General features: G+C 40.3%; 2 protein-coding genes across 5 annotated transcripts; one reads left to right on the forward strand and one right to left on the reverse strand.

Moving 5' to 3' along the window:
- The first annotated feature begins 646 nt into the window (after positions 1–646).
- Positions 647–8,907, forward strand: LOC131129531 (transcription factor AP-4-like). Of its 2 annotated transcripts, none has more exons than XM_058073192.1 (7): positions 647–1,027; positions 3,629–3,794; positions 3,889–3,987; positions 4,923–5,093; positions 5,351–5,497; positions 5,672–5,842; positions 6,791–8,907. In XM_058073192.1, exons 1-7 carry the CDS (start codon positions 939–941, stop codon positions 6,944–6,946), a joined length of 999 nt encoding a protein of 332 aa, XP_057929175.1. In that variant the 5' UTR covers positions 647–938; the 3' UTR covers positions 6,947–8,907. The 2 variants fall into 2 exon arrangements, with proteins under 2 accessions (XP_057929175.1, XP_057929184.1); XM_058073201.1 differs by lacking the exon at positions 647–1,027 and adding an exon at positions 1,057–1,197.
- wdr19 (WD repeat domain 19) lies at positions 4,881–24,421 on the reverse strand. 3 transcript variants are annotated; one of them, XM_058073179.1, is made up of 37 exons: positions 24,160–24,421; positions 23,672–23,763; positions 23,518–23,583; positions 23,301–23,426; positions 22,204–22,319; positions 22,010–22,125; positions 21,839–21,919; positions 21,520–21,632; positions 21,257–21,430; positions 21,116–21,186; positions 20,888–21,054; positions 19,408–19,528; positions 19,228–19,334; positions 19,021–19,137; positions 18,113–18,268; positions 17,864–18,011; positions 17,477–17,690; positions 16,374–16,533; positions 16,186–16,296; positions 16,005–16,114; positions 15,875–15,932; positions 14,810–14,956; positions 14,621–14,703; positions 14,459–14,542; positions 14,228–14,374; positions 13,488–13,612; positions 12,845–12,954; positions 12,468–12,614; positions 11,311–11,407; positions 11,108–11,232; positions 10,919–11,000; positions 10,685–10,835; positions 10,269–10,392; positions 9,682–9,758; positions 9,431–9,547; positions 5,335–6,894; positions 4,896–5,151 (listed from the first exon to the last, which is right to left on the reverse strand). In XM_058073179.1, exons 1-35 carry the CDS (start codon positions 24,163–24,165, stop codon positions 9,433–9,435), a joined length of 4,044 nt encoding a protein of 1,347 aa, XP_057929162.1. In that variant the 5' UTR covers positions 24,166–24,421; the 3' UTR covers positions 4,896–5,151; positions 5,335–6,894; positions 9,431–9,432. The 3 variants fall into 3 exon arrangements, with proteins under 3 accessions (XP_057929154.1, XP_057929144.1, XP_057929162.1); XM_058073171.1 differs by having other exon boundaries at positions 4,881–5,148; positions 5,335–9,547; XM_058073161.1 differs by having other exon boundaries at positions 4,881–5,151; positions 5,335–9,547.
- Positions 24,422–24,505: the final 84 nt, after the last annotated feature.

Genomic DNA, 24,505 nt, shown 5'->3' on the forward strand with positions numbered 1-24,505 from the left:
CAGCAGGGGATTAAATTACATATTTTATTAATTGATTAATTGGAAGGCCAATAAAAACGTAATTTTCCAGATGAAACACTCTTAATACACAAAGTAATCATTCCCTACTAACTTATTTGTTGATATGATGCGCACAGAGCAAGGTCTCCTGCACTGTGAGGCGTTCGAGCACACTCGTAATTTTGAGTGTTAGGTGCTAATTGTTTTATTATTCACGTACCCCACTTTGGAAACCACTGCTCAATAACGTTTATATGACATTAGACAAAAATATATGAAAATACTGAAGCTAAAGTTAGATTTCTGTATTCATTTTAGGTTCATTCTGAAATTTCACCTGAAAGCCTTATTCCCTAACTTTTAATTAGTGTATTATGAATTGTGTTCATTTTTTTCTGAAAAACGATGTATCATTGGATATTTGATCGCTCATTCATAATTGATGGCAGCGTCATTAAAAAGTGTGTAATTAAAGTGGTGATTTTGTAAACGACTGTACGTGTTTTTTTCCCGTACAACACAGTGAGTTAGCATGAAGCAGCGGCACTTACACAACGACTCCATGCTCTCCTCTCTTGTTTGTTCTCCATGCCGGAAGCAGGGCTGATTCCAACCAGCTGTTTCCCGCCTCGCACAGATCAGCTGCGCGCACGCACACACACGCACATACGCACACAAACACGTAGTAGGCGGAGGCAGCGGGTATACACACAAACACGTAGTAGGCGGAGGCGAGAAGCCACACACACACACACACACACAAGCAAAAACGCATTGGAGGGAACCCCATCAGCTGTGGACAACTTTTGTTTTTCTGTGGTTTCTTCACATCGCTGCACGCGAAGGCTTGTAAAATCTAATTCAACATTTAACGGAACATTCTGGGCGTACAAACACGGAGAGAGCGCACGTTTCTAGAAGAAGGCGGCTTTGGAAGCATGGAATATTTCATGATGCCGACGGAGAAGATACCGAACATTCAGCAATTCAAGAAGACGGAGAAAGATGTCATCGGCGGGCTGTGCAGGTACGTTAAAAAAACCCGTGTCGTTCGCGGTTAAAGGACTTTAACGTGGATGCGCTGCACTAGCGCGCTAAGTGTTAGCATGTTAGCATGCGATACTTTGGCAGCAAGCGCAAGGTTGTGCAAACTGGCGGATTATTACCTGAGTTGTTGCTCTTCCGTGCAGGCGTGTGGTAAGATTGTGTAATCAATGTCACGGCTTATGTCAACACAATGACTTAAGTTGTGTGTTATGATACACGTTTACGCTTCCCCTTACATGTCAATCAACATGGAATCGATACACTGCATCTCTCGTAGCACGTGGTAGTTAACGTGTTCACCACAGTATCGCATTTTATTTACCAACTCGCCTTTATGAATGTGTGTTATTAGCACAAATTTGATGGTTGTGAAATACTGTCGTCATAAATGGCTTTTGAGGGACATTAAAGCTTAAAATGTGGTAACGTGGTGAAGGGGCGCTCCGTGCGGTAGCCGTGGTTGTGTTGCTAACTCGTGCTGCTAACTGGTTAGCTTACAACACAACGTGCTGGTTTTATAACCGCGCTCGCTTCTCTTTCGCTCGGCATAAATGTTACCGGGGCTCGGCCCGTTTCCACGGACGCAACATTGGTTTACGTGTGCGTCCGTTTTGAGTGTGTTTTACAGCCAGCCTTGGCGGTTAGCTTCTCGCTAACGGTCGAAAGCATTGTTCTCCGCGGTGCCAGGGGGCCTGCTGCTGCTGCTGCTGCCTCGCGTGGAGTCACATTTCACTACTGCTACCAGCTGGTCGACGCGCCCTCAGGCGGCCATGTTGGAGGTCCGCAGATCCTGACAGCAACAACACCAGTCGGCGGCAACAACAACAACTTGTGTCACTACTCTGCTCAGACACGTTTATAAGATTCGAAGCAAAGGGAATAACTAATTTATACAATTTCATATAACTGCTGGCAGCTGAATTCGTCTGTATATTTATATACTACCTACTTCCTCAATGCGATCCAATACAAGAGCTGTATTAAAAGCGCTTTAAGTATTTTTAAAATAGCCATTTCCAGTTTTAATATTCTTATTGTTGTACCAGTAGTTGTTTGGTTTATGTAGAAATTCCATTCTATTTTTTGCACAATTCAACATGTTAGAAAAGGAGTAGGAAGAAGAAGAAAAAACATTGAATCTTATCCCCTTTCGGTGTCGCAGCTATTACTGATAGTTTGGTAAATTTCTCTCTTTCTTAAATAATTATCTTAAATGTACACCAGTTTAGTTTGAAAAATTGTTTGCAATATGGGAAAAAATAAAGGGGTAATGTTGACTAAAACATTGTTCAGTAACTACAGAATGTATAACAATAATACCTCTTCATTTACCTCAACATTGTATAGTTAATAGCGGTGTCACAAGACACAAGATTGGGTCTATGAGGACGAGAAAATGTGACAACATATAATTTCTACTACATTACAGTGTTCTGCGCTGTGTGTGTATGCTACCGGCCCTGCCTCCACGTACCGAGACAAAGAGACTGTATAACTGACAAACAGGCTCACTCCATTCATGCCCTTGTTCAGTGCAACAAACGCACCAAGGTGCTGGAACCAATGGCACAGGCTGTTAGAAGGCAGGAGACGAGAAAATGGACATGCATGTGCATCCCAGTGTATTGATGCTGGCAAAATTATCAAGTTAATTTTCATTTATTATTATTGATAATTAATAAAATTAATAATCAGTGTCTGAAATATAAAGCTTGTGTAATAGATAATGAAATATTGCATTATTAAATAAGATTCTGAATAATGATATGAGACTTCCCAACACCATAAACGCCATATGATTATACTGTTACTTTAACTGGCTCATAAGTACATTGTTTTGAAGTCTTTCCTCAGCCCATTCTTGTGTTTAATTCCCATAGAGGCATGCAGAAGATTGTTTGATTACATTTTCCTGTGATGCAATATTTCTACAATCATAATATGGAGTACATTATAGTTAAATGAATGTGTTTCTGCATTATGTTTATAAACTGAGTCAGTTTTACATCATAACCGGTAGTAAAATCATATGAAAGGTGATTTCGCATTCTTTTTAGACAGTTTTTTCTTCCAGACCACGTCTTGTAAACACAAAGTCACACATTCCATTTAGCAATCTATGAATGAGTGCGGTTTCTCACGCATAACGAACCTCATGTTTTTTTTTTTTTTAAAGCAGATTGCTTTCTGACCTTGTGTGTGTTATAAACATCTCAGATCAAGTTCTACTGGTTTGTTGGTGCGGTTTGTCATGCTCTTTAGCGCTACTTTCTTTACCTAATTGAATAGGACAGACTGCTTGCCTTTTGAGGTAGGATATAGTGCACAGAGTTCATTAAAACTTAGTGACCTCATGGTAGTAAAGGCTAAAGAATGTGAGGTCTACGTAGATTAAATAGTATAGTTGGCCTTAAAGGCTGCTTTCAATTTTAGTGTGTGACTCTTCCAGTATGTTTTATTGTTGTTGTGTTGTTGGCCAGGATGGATGCTATGTCAGTGTTGTTGTTTTTAATATTTCTGCTGTCCCTGCTATTTGTTTAAAAAAAAAAAATGCCCACCTGTCATGTAACTGTTCCTTCAGTCTGGCCAACATCCCATTCAGTCCAGAGACGGCACAGGACCAGGAGAGAAGAATCCGCCGAGAAATCGCCAACAGCAACGAGCGGCGACGCATGCAGAGCATCAACGCTGGCTTCCAGTCCCTCAAAACCCTCCTGCCTCACACAGATGGGGAGAAACTCAGCAAGGTGACTTATTATGCACAGTTTTATATACAAGTAATATAATGTAAATGTGGGCCTGCAATGTTTTTTTTTTTCTCAATTCTATTCTTCTTTGCAGGCGGCCATCTTGCAACAGACAGCAGACTACATTTTCACCTTGGAGCAGGAAAAGACACAGCTCCTGTCACAGAACAACCAGCTCAAACGCTTCATTCAGGTGCACCTGCATGCTTTTATACCGGCCCATCTCAAATATGCGACCTGCGTTTGCTTGAGAAATTCGGTGCCAGTCAAGCTTGTGGTGAAAGAAAATGTGTGGTGCTGGATAGATGATTGAGTAAGGACCTCAAACAATGCACAACGATGAGCCAATTCAAGAAACAATACAAGCAGTTGATGTTTGCTAAATACAAGGATGAAGAATCTTGAACCAGTCATGGTGTGCTATATATATCACTATATTGACACTTACTATGGTACCCATTATGTCATTGGATGCTCATATCACCTCATACTTTGGTACGGGACAAAAAAAAATGTCCAAAAAAATGAAAAACTAATTTTTTTAAAATAAATTTTAAATTATAAATTAATTTATAAATAAAATAAATTTGCTAAATACAAGAATGTAAATGTAAAAAAAAAAATAAAACCAAAAAAAATTAATAACAAATAAATTCATTCATTCATTCATTTTCTACCGCTTTTCCTCACGAGGGTCGCAGGAACAAATAAATTAATAAATAAAATAAATTTGCTAAATACAAGGATGAAGAGTCTTGAACCAGTCATGATGTGCTATATATATCACTATATTGACACTTACTATGGTACCCATTATGTCATTGGATGGTCATATCACCTCGTACTTTGGTACGAGGTGCATTATTTAAAAAAAACCTTAAATTGTATTATGGAAAGCAGGAAGTGAACAAATGTAACAGTTACTGATTGTAAAAATACCAGATGGAGGGGTAGGATTTAATAAGCTTTGCTTCTTCCTACTCCTTTTGGACATGTGGAACTGTGAACTGATTATAATCTGATGCATGTTCAAATGAAATAAAACCATTACCATGTTTAGTAAGTATGGTCAGTATATGATGTGACTGTTGTTAACCATGGTTCCCCGCCCCCGCCATGTCACTCCAGGAGTTCAACGGTTCCTCACCAAAGAGGAGGCGAGCAGAAGAGAAAGATGAAGGCATCGGTTCTCCTGACACCCTGGATGAAGAGAAGGTGGAGGAGCTGAGGAGAGAAATGCTCGAGTTGCGTCAGCAGCTGGATCGAGAACGTTCTGCTCGCGTGCAGCTGGAGGAGCAGGTAAACGGAGGCGACACCAAGCGGTCCGTTAAATTGGTCACGTTGTCGAAATCGCCTGCTGAGTTAAATGAGAAAAGAAAAAAGTCTGTCATTGTTAATTTGCCTGATAATGAACTGAAGATTTGGAGTGATATTAAAGGACTTTGAGTCTATTGTTTGCATTTACGGTAATAAGCAATAATCTTTCACATGTCAAACAAAATAAGTCCTGTATTATAGTGATGTTGAGCTGCCATCTTACATGGATTTGGATGCAGGTGCGCTCATTGGACACTCAGCTGCACCCGGAGCGTCTCAAGGTGATCACCCAGCAGGTGGAGGAAGAGCAGGCACACCTCCAGAGCCAGACGCTGTTAAGGCTGCAGCAGATTCAAGCTGCAGACCGACAACCTCACAGTCCAAAGGTTGGTCTCGCTTTCTCTTTACACATGCACACATACTTAGAAATTTGGGTTATAGTCCAGCAACTCAAGTGAAGCAAAATACAAATTAAATTATTGTAAATGCACTTTATTAAGTATTTTATCACAAAGTGACCTGACATGAAAAACATGTTACTTGATCTGACTTGTGTGCAGGCGTTGGTTTCTCCGACTCCCCTCGCCTCAACGCATCACCCAACAGTCATCGTCCCAGCGCCAACACTAACCCAGCCACCCCATCACCACGTCAACGTAGTAACCATGAGCTCATCTGTCCACACCAGCACCGTGTCCACGTCTAGACAAAACCTGGACACCATCGTGCAGGTAGGCGTTTTATTTATTCATCAGGTCGGCTAGAAATGCAGGTACACCTACACGTTCTAATGATATTCAATATATCAAAACTATATCGAAAATTCGAAGAAAATGCTCTGTTTTGATTGACACTGTGTGAGAAGCATTCACTAAACGTGTTTTTTTTTTTTTATTGTACAGCAATCCCCCGTTTATCATGGTTAATTAGTTCCAGATCCAACTATAAGTGAATTTTTTAGAACCCTCTTGCCAGAGAAAATAAGCTTTTTAAAATTTACTCTAAATAAAACTTATGTTGCAGCAAATCTGTTCCCTAGGGAAGCTGAGTGGCAGAGGGACAGGAAGTGACACCAGGGTTTCAGAGTTGAGTTTTAGCTCGTCATGGGTTACGGCCGCAACAGTAGCCAGTGTTATAATAATAATAATACATTTTATTTGTATAGCGCTTTTCAAAATACTCAGACACTTTACAGTTATGATTTTTGTGTTGTTATTGTGCCTGCAATAAAAGCCTGTTGTTCTGGCTATCAAGTCTGGTGCTTGTCTCACCAAACAACTACTGACACCTAGTGATCAGTGCAAAATACTACATCGACAATTTGAATGTGTTTTCCTAATTGTAGTATTTTTATTTTTGTTCATTTCATCATTTTTATGTTTGAAAGGGGAAAAAATACATAAAAGCTGCTTTAAATGTGCATATAATGGGCCACATTTAACCATGAAACAAGGGGCATTTGCGGTGCTATGCTGTTTCATGTAGCTAAATAATTAAATTATTGAAAATAGTAGTTCTGTCACTAGAAGGATCATTCGTGAACAAGAATTGTCTTAAAAGGCAAATTATATTTGGCATCTCATTAGATTGAGTAGCTGTACCTAATCTTTTGTCTTGTGAGTCTAACCTTGCTGAACAGTCACTAAGATGCGCCGTATCGTCCCGTTTGCTCCTCTCAGGCCATCCATCACATTGAGCGCACTCAGGAGAGACGAGCGAGTGCAGAGGAGGAGCAGAGACGAGCTGTCATTGTTAGCCCCGCCCATGTTGCTATGGACACCGCCTGCTCAGACACAGACACGGATACGGAGGGAGAGGACTGTTCAATGAACTGATCGTGCTGTGAACTTGGAAACACTTAAAAACACCATCTCACTGTAAGATTCCATCCAGAAGCTTGACTACTTTTTTTTTTTTTAAAGAAAAAAAAGCTCTCCAAACTCTGACTTCCAGTAGTGAAGCTCTTCTTTGTTGGTCATGTCGTGTAAATTGTCTAATTGAAACCCAGGAGTGGTCAGCGTGCAGAGAAGGCCATAGGCTGCTGTTCATCGTCCGTCCTCCATGTTGTTGTTTATATAGCGACAGTCGGATGTCGCTGGCAGGCTGACTTCATTTGTGCTGCAAATTCTTATTTTCATTTAACAGAACTGAATGTAACAACACAATAAGCAGCCGCTTATGACTTTTTTCTTTTTTTTTTCATTTGAAATGCGCGAGCTGCAAGTATTTCTTTGATTTAGATTCCATCATATTTATGATTGGTTTGTTTATATTTCAGTCGCAAATTCAAAACACAGTCGAATTGAAGGCATGTCAGGCAGACTTGATTACAGGATACGTCACATTCACTTGAATGAAAAGTCTTCATGATCTATTTAAGCCCTTTAATATAAGCTATTGAAAAATTGGAATACATACTCCGTCGGGGTTACTGAACGTTTCTTATGAGATTAACCTAAAATCGGATGTTTGTTAGGTTTAACAAGGAGCAGGACACCTTGAGATGGATTTTGAGGTCAGTCACCTAAAGTGCACAGCTGCTGACACGAGGCAAGTGTTCACCAGGATTCTGGTAATGTCTGGTGGCCTTTTTCAATATCAAAACAACTTCAATGATTTTTTTTTTCCATAAGACATGTAATCTTTAAAAAGAAATAAGGATTTAGTTTGCATGACGATTTCATGATTTCCACCAAAGACTTCCAGGTGCAACTTCTAATATTGATTTGTTGCTTGTAGTGACTATGCACTTGAGTGTTTGCTATTTATGCAATTGCATTTTCAAGTCCATTCATACGCGAGGTGGATAATTCTATGCACACCGCTAATAGGTGTGTTTGTTCCACCTACAGTATATACGTGGCGTGCTTATATCAAAGAATGTAATTGTTCTTATAAAAAAAAGGTGCTGTTTGCCAACGTGCTGCTCTGCTGACTAGCGGTGAGCTGATCACTTTTTAACACGGCAAAAGTCATTTTGTGCAGTTTAGTTGTGCTGGAATAACATATCTTGATCAGTTACTAATTAAATTGAAATACTGTATAATTGCAACAATAATCCAACGTGAGCACTGCCCATCTCTCCGAAAACAAATCAGATCATGTTTTGATGCTCATTCTTTTTCGGGATTTCTTTCTTTACTGGAAATGCTTGCTTCTATTTACAAACACAAGTAGATGCTGTAAACATTCCATATGGATGGACTTGTCTTTTCATTTATTGTTCTGTTGCAGACTGAATGCATGTTACTAATGTGTTGTCTCTTATGTAATGCAGGCATTTTTTTCTTTTTTGACAAACACATGTTGAGCGTGAAAGTGTTTTGTGTGTGTGTGTGTGTGGACACTGTGCACTACTTGGCATCAGTGTTCCATCTGGTTAGACTAGTTTATTTCCATGCAACGTTGGGTAATCGGGGTTGTTCATAGCGTCAAAAATGGGTGGAATTCTGTCAAATGTGAAGGCATAGCCTAAAGTTGAATCAGAAGTTAACTTTTAGGTGGATGGCTTTATTTTTATTTTTTTTTTTCTCCATTTCAGACAAACACTTCACCAACCAAAATGTCTGTACTTGTATCTCAGCACTGATGTCCTTCAGTGACTATTTGGTTGAAAGCACTTCCTTTCCTCTACTGCCTGAAACCGAGGAAGTTCCATTATTTTTTTTAAGTACGCTCTTCTTTGACACAATTTAACATGGTTTCTTGTTATCTGCTTTTCTGTCTTTCCAACTGTCCTTTTTTTGTACTTTCTTGGTGACAAGCATTTTTTTTATATTTTTGTGTCTTTTTCATTCGACATCAATGAGAAGCTGTTATATTTTTGTTTAAAAAAAACTTGGGTAAACAGTCCTTTGTAAAGAATAAAAAATAAAATTTGTACTTTTCTATGACAACTTGCTTGATTATTAATTGTCCTGGGTGTCTAGCCTTTTTACAATTTTTTTAAAATACGTTGAAAAATATGAACATGACCCCCAGTTTTCTTAGATTTTTCAGCATGCCACCCTCATTGGAAAAAATGTGGACATCCCTGGCCTACGGAGGAAAAACGCTGTGTATTGTTAGACCAAAGGCATGCATTGAAACATGTTTTTTTAATATACATTTCTCAAGTTAATTTACCCTATTTAAAAGAAGTTTTTTTTACTTACTTTTAAATCCATTCTCAATTTTGCACTTTCATATAAAGCTAACACAACATTTACAATTGTGTAGTTAAAGGACCAATCCAGTGGTACAAATGTTAATCAGGATTCCATGGAAAATCTGCAGGATAACAAAAACTAGTCCATTATGTTTCTACAACTTGATGTCACCTTCACTGATCCAGTTCATCAGTCTGCAGGTATTTGGAACAATCTGTAATCTTCTTCAACTGCTGGGCACTGAGAGTCTCCGAGCACATGGGACACGCCGTCTCGGTCTCCAGCAATCTAAAATTGATTGACATAAATGTCAATGTCAATACAAAATGTATTGACAATATGACAACAAAAAAACACACACACAGCATGGATTATAGAAACTGCAGATAGTTCCACAAGAACAGCATGTGCGTGCCACTTACAAGATGAACTGTGAGTAGAGTGCAGGAAATTCACAATGAGGACACACGGACCAGTCTTCTTTCAGCATGTGACGACCCTGACAATGTGATGATAAAACACACATAAGACACTGAAGGGTGATTTTTGTGGTAGACTGTTAAGTGTTTAGTTCAGGGGTCTGCAAACTTTTGCATCAGAAGAGCTATTTTACAAAAAAAAAAAAGTAGCCAGGAGCGGAAAACATGTCTGATGGACAAGAGTTGACAGTTCAGAGTTCAAAATCCTCAATACTGGAAGAGGCATTTTTTCATTTTCTGAATAATTTCCTGTTTGTTTTTTAATTCACAGAATAGTTTTTTTGCTCATGTTTTTAGTAACGATTCGTCATCTGTGAATTGCCAAATTGCCAATTTTTTTGCTAAATATAGAGTCCCATTTTCTCAAAAGCGACTAGCGACAAATGCGACTTTTGCTGACATCGTTGAGAGATTTTTCTGGTATTTGGATACGTGAAACTCAAAGCACATATTGTTATGATCGGTGAGTACAGTGGTGCGGGTTGCCCATCCCTGGTTTAGTCCGTGCAGTCAGTGGCTAGAGCACTCACTGTGGCGATGCAATAAGGCACGTTGTTCTTGCAGGAGATACACAGCAGTTCATTCTGTGGTAGCTGGAAGCCACAGTAAGGACACGGTGTAGTTTCCTCTTCCAACTCTGACGTATCGGGACGCCTGCGGAAATAACAGTCATGCATATATATGTGCTATCAATTGGTGTGATTACGCAAAACGATCACCTGCTGCACTCTATTCAATTTATGACAAGAATCGTGACCTGGATGGTTAGCAATTTGCACAGAACCAACACAATGACATCAAAGTACAACAGTTCCACTTCCTCCATTCATACTGGATGTATTGTATTGTATCAATTATGCTAATTAGAAAATAACATTATTAACATCCTCCAGAAATAGATTGCAGTCCTGTGGATTGAGGATAGCTGCTCATGCTGGTCACTCACCGAACCATCGCCTCGATTTTCTTCCTGTAATTCTGGTGGATTTCGTTTCGGTACTCGGGTCGCATCAGCATGGCAGCAAAGCCAAAAGCTGAGTTCTTCAACCCTGCTCGGTGACATTCAATGACCGCTGATGTCAGAATGGGTACAACATCTGGACACACAACACGACACACACATGTGAGACCACGACCACTTTATCATTATATATACATTATACAACCAATGTTGACTCACGTGCAGGAAATTTGCTGATATTTTTGCTGACGCGAATGAGCATGCGTGCCCCTTTAAGGTGGTCTCTTCGTTTGATGTGGATCTGTAGAGAAAACATTTGAATTATCAGGCAAAAAATTTAATTATGGGAATAAAAGATGAATACACAAATGTATGCATTCAGAAGGTATTTACTGTATTCATACTAACCTTTCCAAGCAGGTAGGAGTGCAGGATCATCAGATTAGTGGCCATTTCTGCAGGAATCTTGATGTTGTGGGCCTGCAGCTGTGTGTACATGCTGAACAGCACATTGTGGGAGCTGCGGTAGTTACCTGGATGAGATGTAGCAGCTAATCAAATACAATCATCATCATAGTACTTATGTCATATGTTTTACAGTTTTACAGTACCAGCATTCTGCTCTTCTCTGGCGATGATGATGGCAGTGCGAGCAGCCTCTCTATATTGCTGTAGTGCCATGTAGAGACGGAACAGGTACTTGGCATCCTGTAATAAGAGTCAAGAACAACGCAAAGTCAAAATATGCGTATTTTTTACTATACATTTGATTTTTATAGACATTTGAATTATACTGTACGCTCCTTATAATTCAGCAAATGACATGAAACCTGAGTATCACTGTTTGTATGGCACAATTCCTGTAATGGATTTCGTTTAATAAGATTGTTTAAATAAAAAGCATGTGCTATAATGATCACATAAAATGGCATGACATGTTTTAGGCTGCACGGTGGACGAGTGGTTAACGCACAGGCCACACAGGTAGGTGACCTGGGTTTGATTACCCGTTTGGGCATCTCTGTGTGGAGTTTGCCCGTTCATGTATATGTATACGTATGTTTAACGCTGACTATAACGATGTAAAGACCAACTATCACCTACACTAAACTCATCACACAGCAACTTGACATTCAAAAGATACCCAAGAAATAAACAATGCTAGTACTAATACATTTTTCCACAATACATTCAATCCGAGCAATGCATTCATTGGTGCCTTCTGGGGCACTGCAATGATGTCAGCCTCCTTTTGGGCTAATGTGGCTCCCTCTGCTGCACAGTGGCAGCATTTTACCACCATCCATCCATACGTTTTCTACGCTGCTTGTCCTGCAATGAATGCTTTGCTTGGATGTAATGCCTTAACTATTACTATGTTTGTATTACTATGAAGAAAATTTTGAATTGACATATTCCTTTGCCGACGACCTAGGAGATGTAAGGAGACCTGGGGTTCGATTCCCCGCTTGGGCATCTCTGTGTGGAGTTTGCATGTTCTGCCCGTGCATGCGTGGGTTTTCTTCGGGTACTCCGGTTTCCTCCCACATTCCAAAAACACGCTAGGTTAATTGGCGAGTCCAAATTGTCCATAAGTATGAATGTGAGTGTCAATGGTTGTTTGTCTATATGTGCCCTGTGATTGGATGGCGACCAGTCCAGGGTGTACCCCGCCTCTCGCCCAAAGACAGCTGGGATAGCTGGGACACTCCCGCGACTCTTGTGAGGATAAGCGGTAAAAAATGAATGAATGACATGCTTTAGTCACCTTTGGTATGCCATCACTCTCGCCCATCAGGTATTCTATCAGTAGATTGGTCAGGGCGGTGTCCTTCGCTTGGCCCACCGTCTCAATAGCCATGTCCAAAGCCGGGCTGTCCTCCGTATTGGGACACTTTAAGAAATGCTTCAGGGCCTTAAGCAGAAACTAAATGGTTAAGATTCTAAATGCACAGTGTCAATGTATCTGTTACACATTACCATGACTATTCAACCCAACTATTCCCAACAGAGTTGTTAGTAAAGCATTGTTCAAAATGTCTTAAATGAAGAATTAAGATAAGGAAAATGGCTCTAGCTCAATTTTCAGTTATATTCTTCCATTTCATGTTTAATGAGTGAAAAAAATGATAAACAAGCTCTTACTCGGCTGTATTGCGCACACTTCTGAAAGAATTTGCCAGCCTGCAGGTGGTTCTTTTCTCCCTCAAAGTACAGTGCGATGCTCTGGTAGTCCTGTAGTGTTGCATCCGAGCCTGACAAAATACACACCATATAGTCGGTGTCACAAGATCTCATAAAACATGATAAGATCGCTTATTCGAGAAAAAAAAATGTCTTATGGGCACTAGGCCTGGGATGAGTGAGCCTTTTTGTGAGTAATACAGTCCTTGCTTAGGTGGGTGGAGGCAGGGCAAGTCGCATACACACAGAGAGCAGAAGAGTATCACGTAGTAAACATGAAATGCAAAATATTGTCATATTTTTTTTCATTCTACTTTTCTTAAAAATAAGAACTAAATCTTGCTTGAATCATAGACTCAATCTCATGTATCATCCTGTCTGAACTGAGCTTCTCGTGACACCCCACTACATAGCATTGTGTCTTAATTTTGGCAAAAATATGCAAACCTGCATATTTCTTGACAAATATTCAACCACGAAACAGCATGATTCATTAATTAAAATATTTTTTTAAAAACCATGACTGAATGAAGTTCAGAAATTCAAACCACGGTGTGGCGAGGGATGACTGCATTTGTAATTTATAGTGCTGATGTTCACAAACCGATGATGTCTGCATAGACTTCCATCTGCCTGTGCTGCTGTGCCAGCTGGAAGGCTTCATCGTTGCATTGAGACAGCACCAGGAAGTGGATAGCCGAGCCATAGTCATTCAGTGACAGGAAGAACCTGCAAACGCATCAAAAAGACTAATAAGGTAAAAAAAAAAAAAAAAACTCACATAGTTGAAGCAAAAATTCAAAAGCATTATTTTGTAAGGAATATAGTATTTTTGGAAACATGAGGCTTAACACTCCACCCTCGACCATCTATGTGTGGACTGCATGTTCTCCCCGTGCATGCGTGGGTTTTCCTATCCCAGCTGTCTTCGGGCAAGAGGCAGGGTACACCCTGGACTGGTCGCCAGCCAATCACAGGGCACATATAGACAAACAACCATTCACACTCACATTCATACCTATGGACAATTTGGAGTCGCCAATTAACCTAGCATGTTTTTGGAATGTGGGAGGAAACCGGAGTACCCGGAGAAAACCCACGCATGCACGGGGAGAACTCCACAAACTCCACACAGAGCTGGCCGAGGATGGAATTGAACCCTGGTCTCCTAGCTGTGAGGTCTGCGCGCTAACCACTCGACACATTAATAACATTGTTAAATCAATGAAATGAATAGCTGTCTGATACTATTATTGTCAATTTACTCTAAGTGAGCATCATGATAACTGCTCTATTGGATCTCAGTCAATTGTGTTTGCGTACTAAACACACGTTTAGTCCTACCTGGCCACCATCTTTGCCCCTTCAACACTCTGCGTCTCTCTAACAATGCGTACAGCAGCTTCTGGGTTCTTCAGATGATCCAGTAGTACCCGGGTCACATTGTCCCAGTCCTTAGCACTCCCATAGGCTTGTGCTGCCTCCTTATACCTGGTAAAGACAGAAGCCAATAATGTGGATTTCATTGTTTCTACGTTGTAGCTTTCAGTGAAGACCCCAAAACTAGGCACCTACTTGCCATCTGCCTCCTTGGCTTTTGCGTACTGCAGGTGAATTTTAGAAGAGGTGACATATGGGAGCAACTCGCCCACTTTTGCCCTGAGAGAGAAACGGTTCAGAAAGAAAAGTACAGTAAATTCCAGCTGTCAGTGTTGGTGTTTTTGCACTTTGTCTCACCAGTTTTTGCAGCGAATATAAACCGATGCCGCCTTGTCATAACACTGCCCTTTTTCATAAAGCTGAGCAGCTTCAGAGAATTGCTGTGAAACAAAAAAAAAAACAGGCATCTCAGCACCAAATAAACAGACAGAACAAAACTGATACATAACAACACTATTACTGTGGTGGCCTATAGCCAACTACTACCTTCATGCTTTCCAGTATGGCAGCACATTCTTTCTTCAGAACTCTACTTGGGTGTTGGCTAGCCTGGGCCACTCCTCTCCTTATGTCCCCCATTCGAATAGACATCCTGGCTATGCCAGCCTGGCACACCTCATCATGCTCCTGGAACTGCAACCCCAGGAGAAGATAACGAGAACGATCACGAGAACGCAGTCAGAAAAACTTAACACTTTTCTACTAACTACGAACTCATTCAAACTCATTCATCAGCCAATATGGGATTCTGGACTCCCTTCGTACATGTGTCAGACAACCATTTACTACATGTACAAAAAGTGCTTCTCACAACAATATGCGTTTAAAAGAGTAACACCTTTCCATCAGCTGTTTCACAGTGTTTACATGCATGTGTGACGACCACTGTGATGCAAGAGAGCTCAAATGAAAGGTAGAGTCTAAAATACAGTATACTGTAAATGGCAAAAAAGAAAATAACTAAAAAGACCTGTAACTACCCGGGATGTTACAACAAAAAATATATATTAAATCACTTCCTCTGTCCCTCCCCTCTCTCTCTCTAAAGTAGGGCATCAGTGTATTCCGGTTCATAACGGTATCCCTTTGTACTAAAAGCAATGTCGTCATCACTTGCTTTGTTGTCAGACATGTTTACTTTCACTATCCCAGCAATACACACTGTAACACAGGTGATGGAAAAGGTGGAGAAAAGCTATCGGGCAGCAGAGTGTAGTGATATGAAGAGAGATAAAATAGCAGACTTTTTTAGTGGTAAAAGAACATGACACTGATGATACGGATGTCATACCACAAAAAACACAATTATCCCAAAATGTGGCACTGGTAACTCTGGGAAAAAAGTACACTGGAAACATGCTTATATTAAAAATGTGATTGCGTCCTACTAACGCCATCTGGTGGGCACTGTAAATAACGCTAGTAGCTTTCCGTCTGCTTCTCTTTTGAAGATGTTTAAGATAGATATCATAATTCACTGTCTGCCGTGTACACAATAGACACTACCTAAATGCATTTGTTGGCCAAAAAGATGAAATATAATGTACTTACTTTGTTATTATTGGTCATGCCTTTCTCGTAGTGAGATAGAGCATTCATGTAGTCTCCACTGCAGAAAGACAAAGTGCATCAGATGTTTTGCCGGATGATGTTTTCTTTATTTATGTGTGTGTGAGCTTACATAAACTCTAGATGGACAGCATATTCTTTGGATAGAAAGGGAATCTGGTCTTCTGCTAACCCCTTGGCTAACTTCAGAGCACTGTCCCAATGCAGCAGGTCTCTTCTCATCTATAAACACAAACACTGTTTACTTAGATCAAGTGGGTGGTTTACAATGCAAAGCTGTGTGTGTATGTGACCTCCAAGGCAGCTATTGGACAACTTGAGGCCAGATAGAGATCCTGAGCAAGACAGAAGTCCTCCAGAAACATGGCCAAATGACCTGCAAGTAAGTTATTATCCTCGATGCCCTAGATAAGAGGTTTTTTTTCATGAACGAATACTCCATTTGCAACATATAGCTATCATTCAAAATAAATGGCGTTACCTGGACGGCCTGCAATGACAGCACCATGCCCACATTGCCAATCATGCGGTAGAAGTGGATGGCCAGCTCAACCTCCATGTGGACCAGACAGGTTTTGCCGATCTCGTCTTTGTCGGCGTCACTGCCCTCCGTCACACACAGATCCCAGGCTTCATGGAACCTGAAGAGCGACGCGGACAAACGTTAGCATTCAACGCTCCTTTGTAAGAAAATAGGTTACGCTGATGGGAAAATACGTACTGTACTCCAATAGTAGAATAGGAATATACATGTACAGTTTATCAATCACCAAATGTAGACACTAACTGAAACAATGGAAATGCACTTGACTGTAATCTTTTGTTGTGTTGTGTGAAAATTGCAGTAAAACATTATGTATAATTATTTTTTAAAAGATATTACATTACGATAAAAAACAGCCTGCCGGAGAGCCTCAGGACTGCGGAGACTGTTGATATTTTAAAAAAAAGATTAAAGACACACCTTTTTAATCAGGCTTTTAACTAATATTATATAGAGTCCTATATATAGTCCTATTTTATGCTTTTAGTTTTTAGCATTTAACTCCAGTGTTTCCTCAGGCGGGGTCCTCCACACTGGGGGCTGTGTCGGGTCTGCTGAGGGGGTGCCATCCTTGGGTCCCTTCGACCCGGCCGGCTGGGGGTTCCTCCCTTTAATGTGAGGGTCGGGGGGAATCGGGGGGCCCGGCTGCTGGTCCCCCGATGGCACGGCCTGCGGCTCCTCCCAGTGTGGACGGCCCCAAAGGTGGCATTTCCTTGATCCTCAGTGCCATGCCATGTCTCCCTACTGTGTGTGATTGTGTGATTGTGTGTGTGTGTGTCTAGTATGGAGGGTGTGAGGGAGGGGCTTTCTTAGTAATTGTTTTTCCTTTTAATTGTGGTAATTGTTTTTAATTCTGTTAAGCACTTTGTGTTGCATGTCTTTGCAGGAAAAGTGCTATACAAATAAAGTTGATTTGATTTGATTCTGCAAGATGGATATTTCTCTGCCTCTTATATGTTTGACGATAGGTTGAAAAATACAACAAAAACATCTAAAAGACAAGTAGTCCACTCTTTTCAACCAATAGCAGCTCAACTGACCTCTTGAGCTGAAGGGCCTGCGTGAGCTGTTTGCCGAATTCCGGCGGTGACCCAGACGATGCGCTGGTTGAGAGCTCCAGGAAGGAGTGTGTGCTCAGAGCCACTTCACTAATCTTGCCGCTGGCCGTCTGGCACGTCAGCGCCCCGTTGTACAATAGCAAAGGCTTCTGGGAAGAAAGAAGTGGAGTGCTCCCCACTAACACCACTCGCTGGCCTAAGTAGCCAGGGGGGAAGGAAATGAGGAAATGCTGTTAACTTTAGTTGAAATATCAAAGAACATTGGATTGGTCGCTTGTCAAGGGGATTTGTGAATAGGACATATGAAAGTCAGCTATGTCAATGAACGTAATTCAAACTTCACAACAAAACAGATGCAGTTGCACCTACCATAGATGGTTGTTTTATGCACCGCATAAGTATAGGCCTTGTCGTCGTCATAAGCAACAAACACTCCTCTGTCAGCATGCCAGTTATCCCACAGCACTCCAGTGACGGTGGGGGAGAAATTTGGAAGCTCAAGGCAGGAATCTGCTGCCTGGATGAACAAAACAAGCAGCCAAGTGAGGTCATGTGAGGTGAAATGAATTTTGCGTCATATATAAATATATATGAAGCAAACATATCGTATGTACTCACACTTGAAAGGGTGAGCAGGAAACCGCCTTTCTTGTCGTCGATTAAGACCAATCGTGCGCCATTTACATCCGGGTAAACTTTCCTCACGGCTACTGCGTGGCTGTAAGTGCTCACAGTCTCCCAATCCTCCACCAAGACGCAGACCACGTTACCTAACTGAGACATAACAGGAGAGGCATTTTCATAAGAACTGGGACGAGGGACAAATGGTAATGGTTTAATTTCATTTGAACATGCATCAGATTGCAATTGAATGCATCACATAATCAGTTCACAGTTCCACATGTCCAAAAGGAGTAGGAAGAAGCATCCTCTTCATTCATTCATTTTTTACCGCTTTTTCCTCACGAGGGTCGCGGGGGTTGCTGGAGCCTATCCCAGCTGGCGGGGTACACCCTGGACTGGTCGCCAGCCAATCACAGGGCACATATAGACAAACAACCATTCACACTCACATTCATACCTATGGACAATTTGGAGTCGCCAATTAACCTAGCATGTTTTTGGAAGAAAACCCACGCATGCACGGGGAGAACATGCAAACTCCACACAGAGATGCCCGAGGGTGGAATTGAACCCTGGTCTCCTAGCTGTGAGGTCTGCGTGCTAACCACTAGACCGCCGTGCCACCCAGTAGGAAGAAGCAAAGCTTATTAAATCCTACCCCTCCATCTGGTACTTTTACAATCAGTAACTGTTACATTTGTTCACTTCCTGCTTTCCATAATACAGTTTAGGTTTTTTTTTTTTTTAATAATGTACCGAAGTACGAGGTGATATGACCATACAATGACATAATGGGTACCATAGTAAGTGTGAATATAGTGATATATAAAGCACATCATGACTGGTTGTATTTATACAAACAGTAATGATATCGGACTAACGCTTGCATGTGCGAGGCTTACATCAGTGCCATAGTAAAGGAAGTCGGCGGTGAGGGCGTGGCAAAGGATACGCCCTTTTCGGTCATCGTCTGGAAACAACTTCATCTGCTTCCGCTCCTCCTGCTCACTGTCATCGATCTAGAATCACACAACAAGGTAACAACATGCATGGATGTGTTGTTTGTCCAGGTGACAAAAAGCCATTTCACACGCATATAGAAAACATACCATGTGCAGCTGCACTTTGCCATCAAACAGCACTGCGGCATATTTTGCATTAAGGCACATGTTGGCAACTGTCCCGAAGTACTCAATCTCCTTTAGTTTGGTAAAAACTAAAAAAAATAACATCCTGTTAAACAAGCACATGGATCATCATGAAAAAATAATGATATTCAACATACGCACCGGATTCTTGTTCAAGAGGAGCGTAGAACCAGGCTTTGTTGTTCATTCCTACGGCCACGTGATAGGGTCCCACGGCAATAAAAGTTGGTTCTACTTCCACTTGGATGGTCACAGGAGATGTCTGAAAAACACAGTCAATTACTGAGGTGCATATTACTGAGTTGGAAGGCGGCACATCTTCAAGTCTGAGATTTTGTCTTTGGTCTGTTAGCATACTATCGTATTGTACAGTATACACATACATAACACAAATCATGTTTTATGCAGTGACATCCTGGTTTAGTTTTCACAGATCAGTCTTCACTCATGTTATTTTCAAATATGAGAAAGTCTACCCAAACAAGATAAATCTGTGTCTCTTAATTAAAAAAAGAAAAGTTACATAAATATATGCATATCTGCCAACTTAGTAGAAACAAATACAGTATTTAATGGCCATTTTAACAAATGCAGCCTTTAACAACAAACAAAATAATGCTAGAATATACACTGTTATGTACAATTGTAATTAAATCATTGTAATCGTTTATTGATACAGAATTAATTTTTTACAGTATGATTTTTAGTATGACGCAATGTACACCACAGTAATCACCACCGAGAGTAATTCATTAATTTTGTAATATAATAATTAGGGCTGTCAAATTGTTAACATTTTTATAAGAGTTTGTTAATTAATAACTCATGATTAATCACCATTTGCAACTATGCCTGAAATATTATGAACATTTTCACCATATTTTATTAACAGAAAGATTAAAGATTATATTTTAGATTAAAGATTAAGATTATATATGTATATTCAACATAATGTATCCAGAAGGAAGGGAAATTTAAATCAAGCTTAAACATACTACTCACTAGAATACAGTAAAATGCTGTCTTTTTGCAGTATCTCTTGCATGTATCCCCGCCATTCCTTTAAATTAGGCTATAGACTGCATTTACAACAATACTGTAATTTTCAAACACAGTACAGTACAGTAAGAATAGCCTTCTTAGCCATTGCCCTTTTTCTGTGTGGAAAAGGGAATATGAACGGAGGATGAACGGAGCGGTGTGTTTGCAAGTAGGAGATACATACTGTACATGATGTTGGAATTAAATACTGCTGTTGATGTGTTATGATAGGAATAAAGTTAAAAAAAAGAATGTCAGACTCTGTACATCTGTGGAGGCGCAAACTTGCCTGCGCCCACCATCATAGCGAAGACGTGTGGCCTGTCATGCGTTAATTACAATAAACATTCAATGCAGTGAATTAAGTCAATAAGTTACTGCCATTAAATTGTTATTTTTGACAGTGTCAACCAGAACTTTGCATTAATATCTACGGTGTGAGTTCACTTCAGCTGTAATAAAATACAAAGATGTGACAAAACAGAGGAACATAACCAATGTTAAAAGCATGCATAAGAGCTATTTCTGTTGTATTTGTATTTTCTTTTGCCAAAACAAATATTAAATTGAGTCACCTCACCCCATAGTTTGACACTGTGACCTCCAGCAAAGATGTAAGGTAGGCTAGTCTGGTTCCGTAGCTGTCACCCAGTATGGGAAGCTTCGTGAGGAAGACATGAAGAGTCCCTTTTTGTGTGGAAACTGCTAGCAGCTGTCCATCATCTGTCCAGCTCAGCTGGTCCAGACCTGAACGAGAGCAGTAGAAGTCAGTCAGGTTGTTGGTGGATTGTAAAATCAGAAATCTCACCTTTTGTCTCATCCTCCAACTGAATGACGTTGCTGATGTATTTGAGGTCAGAGAGGTCATGGATCTTTATGCTGCAGCAGTAAACACACGGTGATTTAGTTACTTATTTAGTCGTTACCCTCGTGAAGCAGTTGTGCACACCTGTTGTCCCCACAGGAAGCTGCCTTATTTAATGCTGATGAGATGGCTACACTGTTCAGGCTGTCTTTATGGTTGCGAGCCTGCCAGAGTTCATTTCCGATCTCTCTGGCATGAGTGGATATGACAACAAAGTACCCATCGGAGAAGCCAATGAGTATGTACCCGTCACCAAACCTAATAAACAGGAGGAAAATATCACTGCAAATATTAATTATACATGTTTTATAATAAGAGATTCTTTGCAATGAATTGTGCTGTTGTACCAACGATAGGAGACGATGTGTCCGTACTTCCCGTTAAAGCCCAGATCATACCAGTCATCTTTGTTGTAAATGTTAAAAATGACTAGAATCTTCTTGTCCACACAGACACTCACCTGGAGAACAAATAATTGCAAGTATATTAGCAATGCATAGTACTATACTATCACCGAATACTTTATTATGTGTAATCTTCTAAAAAAGACACAATGCATTAATTCTGCCTTTAATATAATAAATCTCTCTGACTCACTAACCATATAAAACATATGAACATCAACATGAAAGCAGTTTTTTATTGTGCATGTAGTATGAAACTCACAGTGTTCTCTCCTTGGGCTGTCCTTTCACTTGTCTTCCTCATTGAGATGTAAATATCGGCAGGTGCCCCACGCAGTTTTACCTAGCAGGCAAAAAGGACATGCGAGTATGGTTCATTGTGTTCATACATGGTGACAGCAGCCTCATTGGCTGTTTGTCAACTTGTGACTACCTCTCTGATAGTGTCCCCCTCTTGATTGCTGATGCTCAGATTGTTGTCATCACATCCAAGAATCAGCAGATTCTGAGTGTTCCAGCAGCCGCAGGTGATCTTCTTGGTGTGTTTACCTAAGATGCAATGGATGAATAGAGAGTCACTAAATAATGGGCAGGAACTGTACTGAATCATACATGTGTCAGTGTTACCTAATATCGGGATCTTGTGGGAGGTCTGCTGATTGTAGATTAACAAATTTCCTTTTACTGTCCCAGCTGCCAGGAGGGGACCCGTTTTTGACCATACAATTAGGGACATAGGATCTCTGTGGGGAAGAAAGGGGTATTCTCATCAGTCGGGTTGCTAAACCTGGTCTGTCTTACTGTTTGAGCATCGTGAGAAATGCTGTAGTGAGATTTTATTTGTTTATTTCCACACAGCGAAAAGTCAGCCACCATCGTAGAACTGTGAGGTCTTAATACTGTAGTATATCAGGGGTCTCAAACACGTGGCCCGCGGGCCAAATGTGGCCCGCAGGACACTAGTTTGAGGCCCCACTAGTTTGATATGGATGCTGTATGGTATCATGTACCCAGAAAAAATTATTACGTTTGATTAATGTTCATGTTAAAGGTTAAATAACTGTTAATAGTTATCCTCCCTATCCGTGTGGAAGTGGTAAGTTTTTGGCTATTTAGGTTTAAAGGAAATAACTTGAAAGCTACCGTTTAGGTCGCTAGCTCTCTAGTTTGCGAGTTAGCATGTGTCTCAAGACCCTGCAGTTGCGCAATATGTTGTAAATAAAAAGAGTATAAATGTGACTATAGTCGTGTTTTGTCATGTCTACAGGGCTCTAATAATGCTTTGTTAATTATAATCAGAAAAATAATAATTTGTCTACCCACCAACTATATGTGGTTTCTTAAGTTTTTATTATTTTTATTATTATTATTATTATTATATTTATTAATTACTGATTGATTGATTTTCTTTATTCTTGATTTGTTTATTTATTTTTCATCTTATTTTGTGTAGAAAAATAAAAATGAAGATATTTGAGAACAGTGGAATGTTTTATCAGAGCTTTTCTTGTCGAAAACCGGAACCAAAGCAAAGTTTATTCATTTTTCTGTTTTTAATAAATGCGTTTTTTTTTTTTTTTTTTGGAAAACCCAGTCTCACCCAGACCCTACCTCCAGTGGCCCCCAGGTAAATTGAGTTTGAGACCCCTGCTGTATATGGTCACTGCATCAAAATCTAATTGTGTCCTCTGACCTTTTCACAGTGTTGTATGCACACAGGATACCTCATGCCACTGTCGATCTTAGAGGTTTTATTCACGCTGGCATCCCAGAGGTGGATGGAGCTGGATTTGGCTGCTATCACCGCCAAAATGTCCCCATCCTTATCCCAGTCCATCCCCACGCAACGTCTTGGGAAGCAGCAGAACACAAAGTATAACATGACTATTACCAAAAGTATCATCTCTCATCTGAATTGCATTTTGTTTTCTTTACACATACCCGGAAAGGCTGATTTCAGTCCACTTGTGTCCATGGCGATCAAATATTTTTACTGAGCTATCATGTCTGTAGGGGTTGGAGGTAAAAAGCACATTGAATATAAGTTTAGTCAGGTCAAATATGAATACACAGGCAATTTAAAGTTTTTACTCACCCTGCAACAGCTATATAATTTCCAAGGGATTTCTGCCACTTGTAAATTAACTGAGAGCCTGTCCAGGCGTTGTCCACAAGGGTGAAGACGTTCTGTGGACACAAGGATGACATTGACTGCCATGACTCGGTCACAATTTTGACACGACTCTAAGAACAGATTTGACATATTCCAGAACTTTTTCTTTTTTACTGAATGTGCAACAAGTAGACTTTTCATTTGCCACAGCAAACATTACATTATTCTGTATACTGTGTAACTCACTCTGACAAAAGCCGTTTTAACTTTTAAACAAGAAATGACTGAGCAGCTGCAGTGAGATATAGTGATGTATCTACCTGTTGAAAAAGAGATACATTCCCAACATTATCAGGTTAGAGCTTTTCCTCTTTGTAATGTCGATACCATTAACATATGATACAAACTATTTCGAACTGATGAACATGGCAAGATAAAGATAACGTTACATTTATCAGCTTGTTACCAACCTTCATCTCGATCTCTTTCGACACCCGAATTCAGTCAGTCGATTTGTCCAAACATTTCAGTTCACGAGTCGTTAAATTTATATCAAGCCGTAATATTCCACTGTTTTAGAATTATTTGTAATACAAACGTTACAATATTATAACTACTGAATCCGCAACTACGTGATAGAGTGGAAACTAATTTTGTTTGCGGGAATAGCTTTCGAGTGGCTTGACGCTAATAGCGTCTGGGGCAGACGTCATAGCAACAGTCCGTAACCAATCACGGGCTTTCAAACGCCATTTCCGCCTTTCGCCACCGGATATCCGCGTCAATGGAGTGTTTCTGTTTTACTTTCCGACTAGA

The sequence above is a fragment of the Doryrhamphus excisus genome, chromosome 1, assembly GCF_030265055.1.
Source record: "Doryrhamphus excisus isolate RoL2022-K1 chromosome 1, RoL_Dexc_1.0, whole genome shotgun sequence".
Taxonomy (NCBI): domain Eukaryota; kingdom Metazoa; phylum Chordata; class Actinopteri; order Syngnathiformes; family Syngnathidae; genus Doryrhamphus; species Doryrhamphus excisus.

Bases quoted from the DNA above. Each gene is read 5' to 3' on its own strand.
- LOC131129531 (XM_058073192.1), top strand. From the start codon at position 939: ATGGAATATTTCATGATGCCGACGGAGAAGATACCGAACATTCAGCAA. The intron at 1,028-3,628 runs GTACGTTAAAAA...CTGTTCCTTCAG, and splicing joins GTCATCGGCGGGCTGTGCAG to TCTGGCCAACATCCCATTCA. The intron at 5,843-6,790 runs GTAGGCGTTTTA...TGCTCCTCTCAG, and splicing joins ACCTGGACACCATCGTGCAG to GCCATCCATCACATTGAGCG.
- wdr19 (XM_058073171.1), bottom strand. The intron at 18,012-18,112 runs GTGAGTACATAC...TTGTTCATCCAG, and splicing joins TCCTGCTCACCCTTTCAAGT to GCAGCAGATTCCTGCCTTGA. The intron at 17,691-17,863 runs GTAGGTGCAACT...CTGGCTACTTAG, and splicing joins GCATAAAACAACCATCTATG to GCCAGCGAGTGGTGTTAGTG.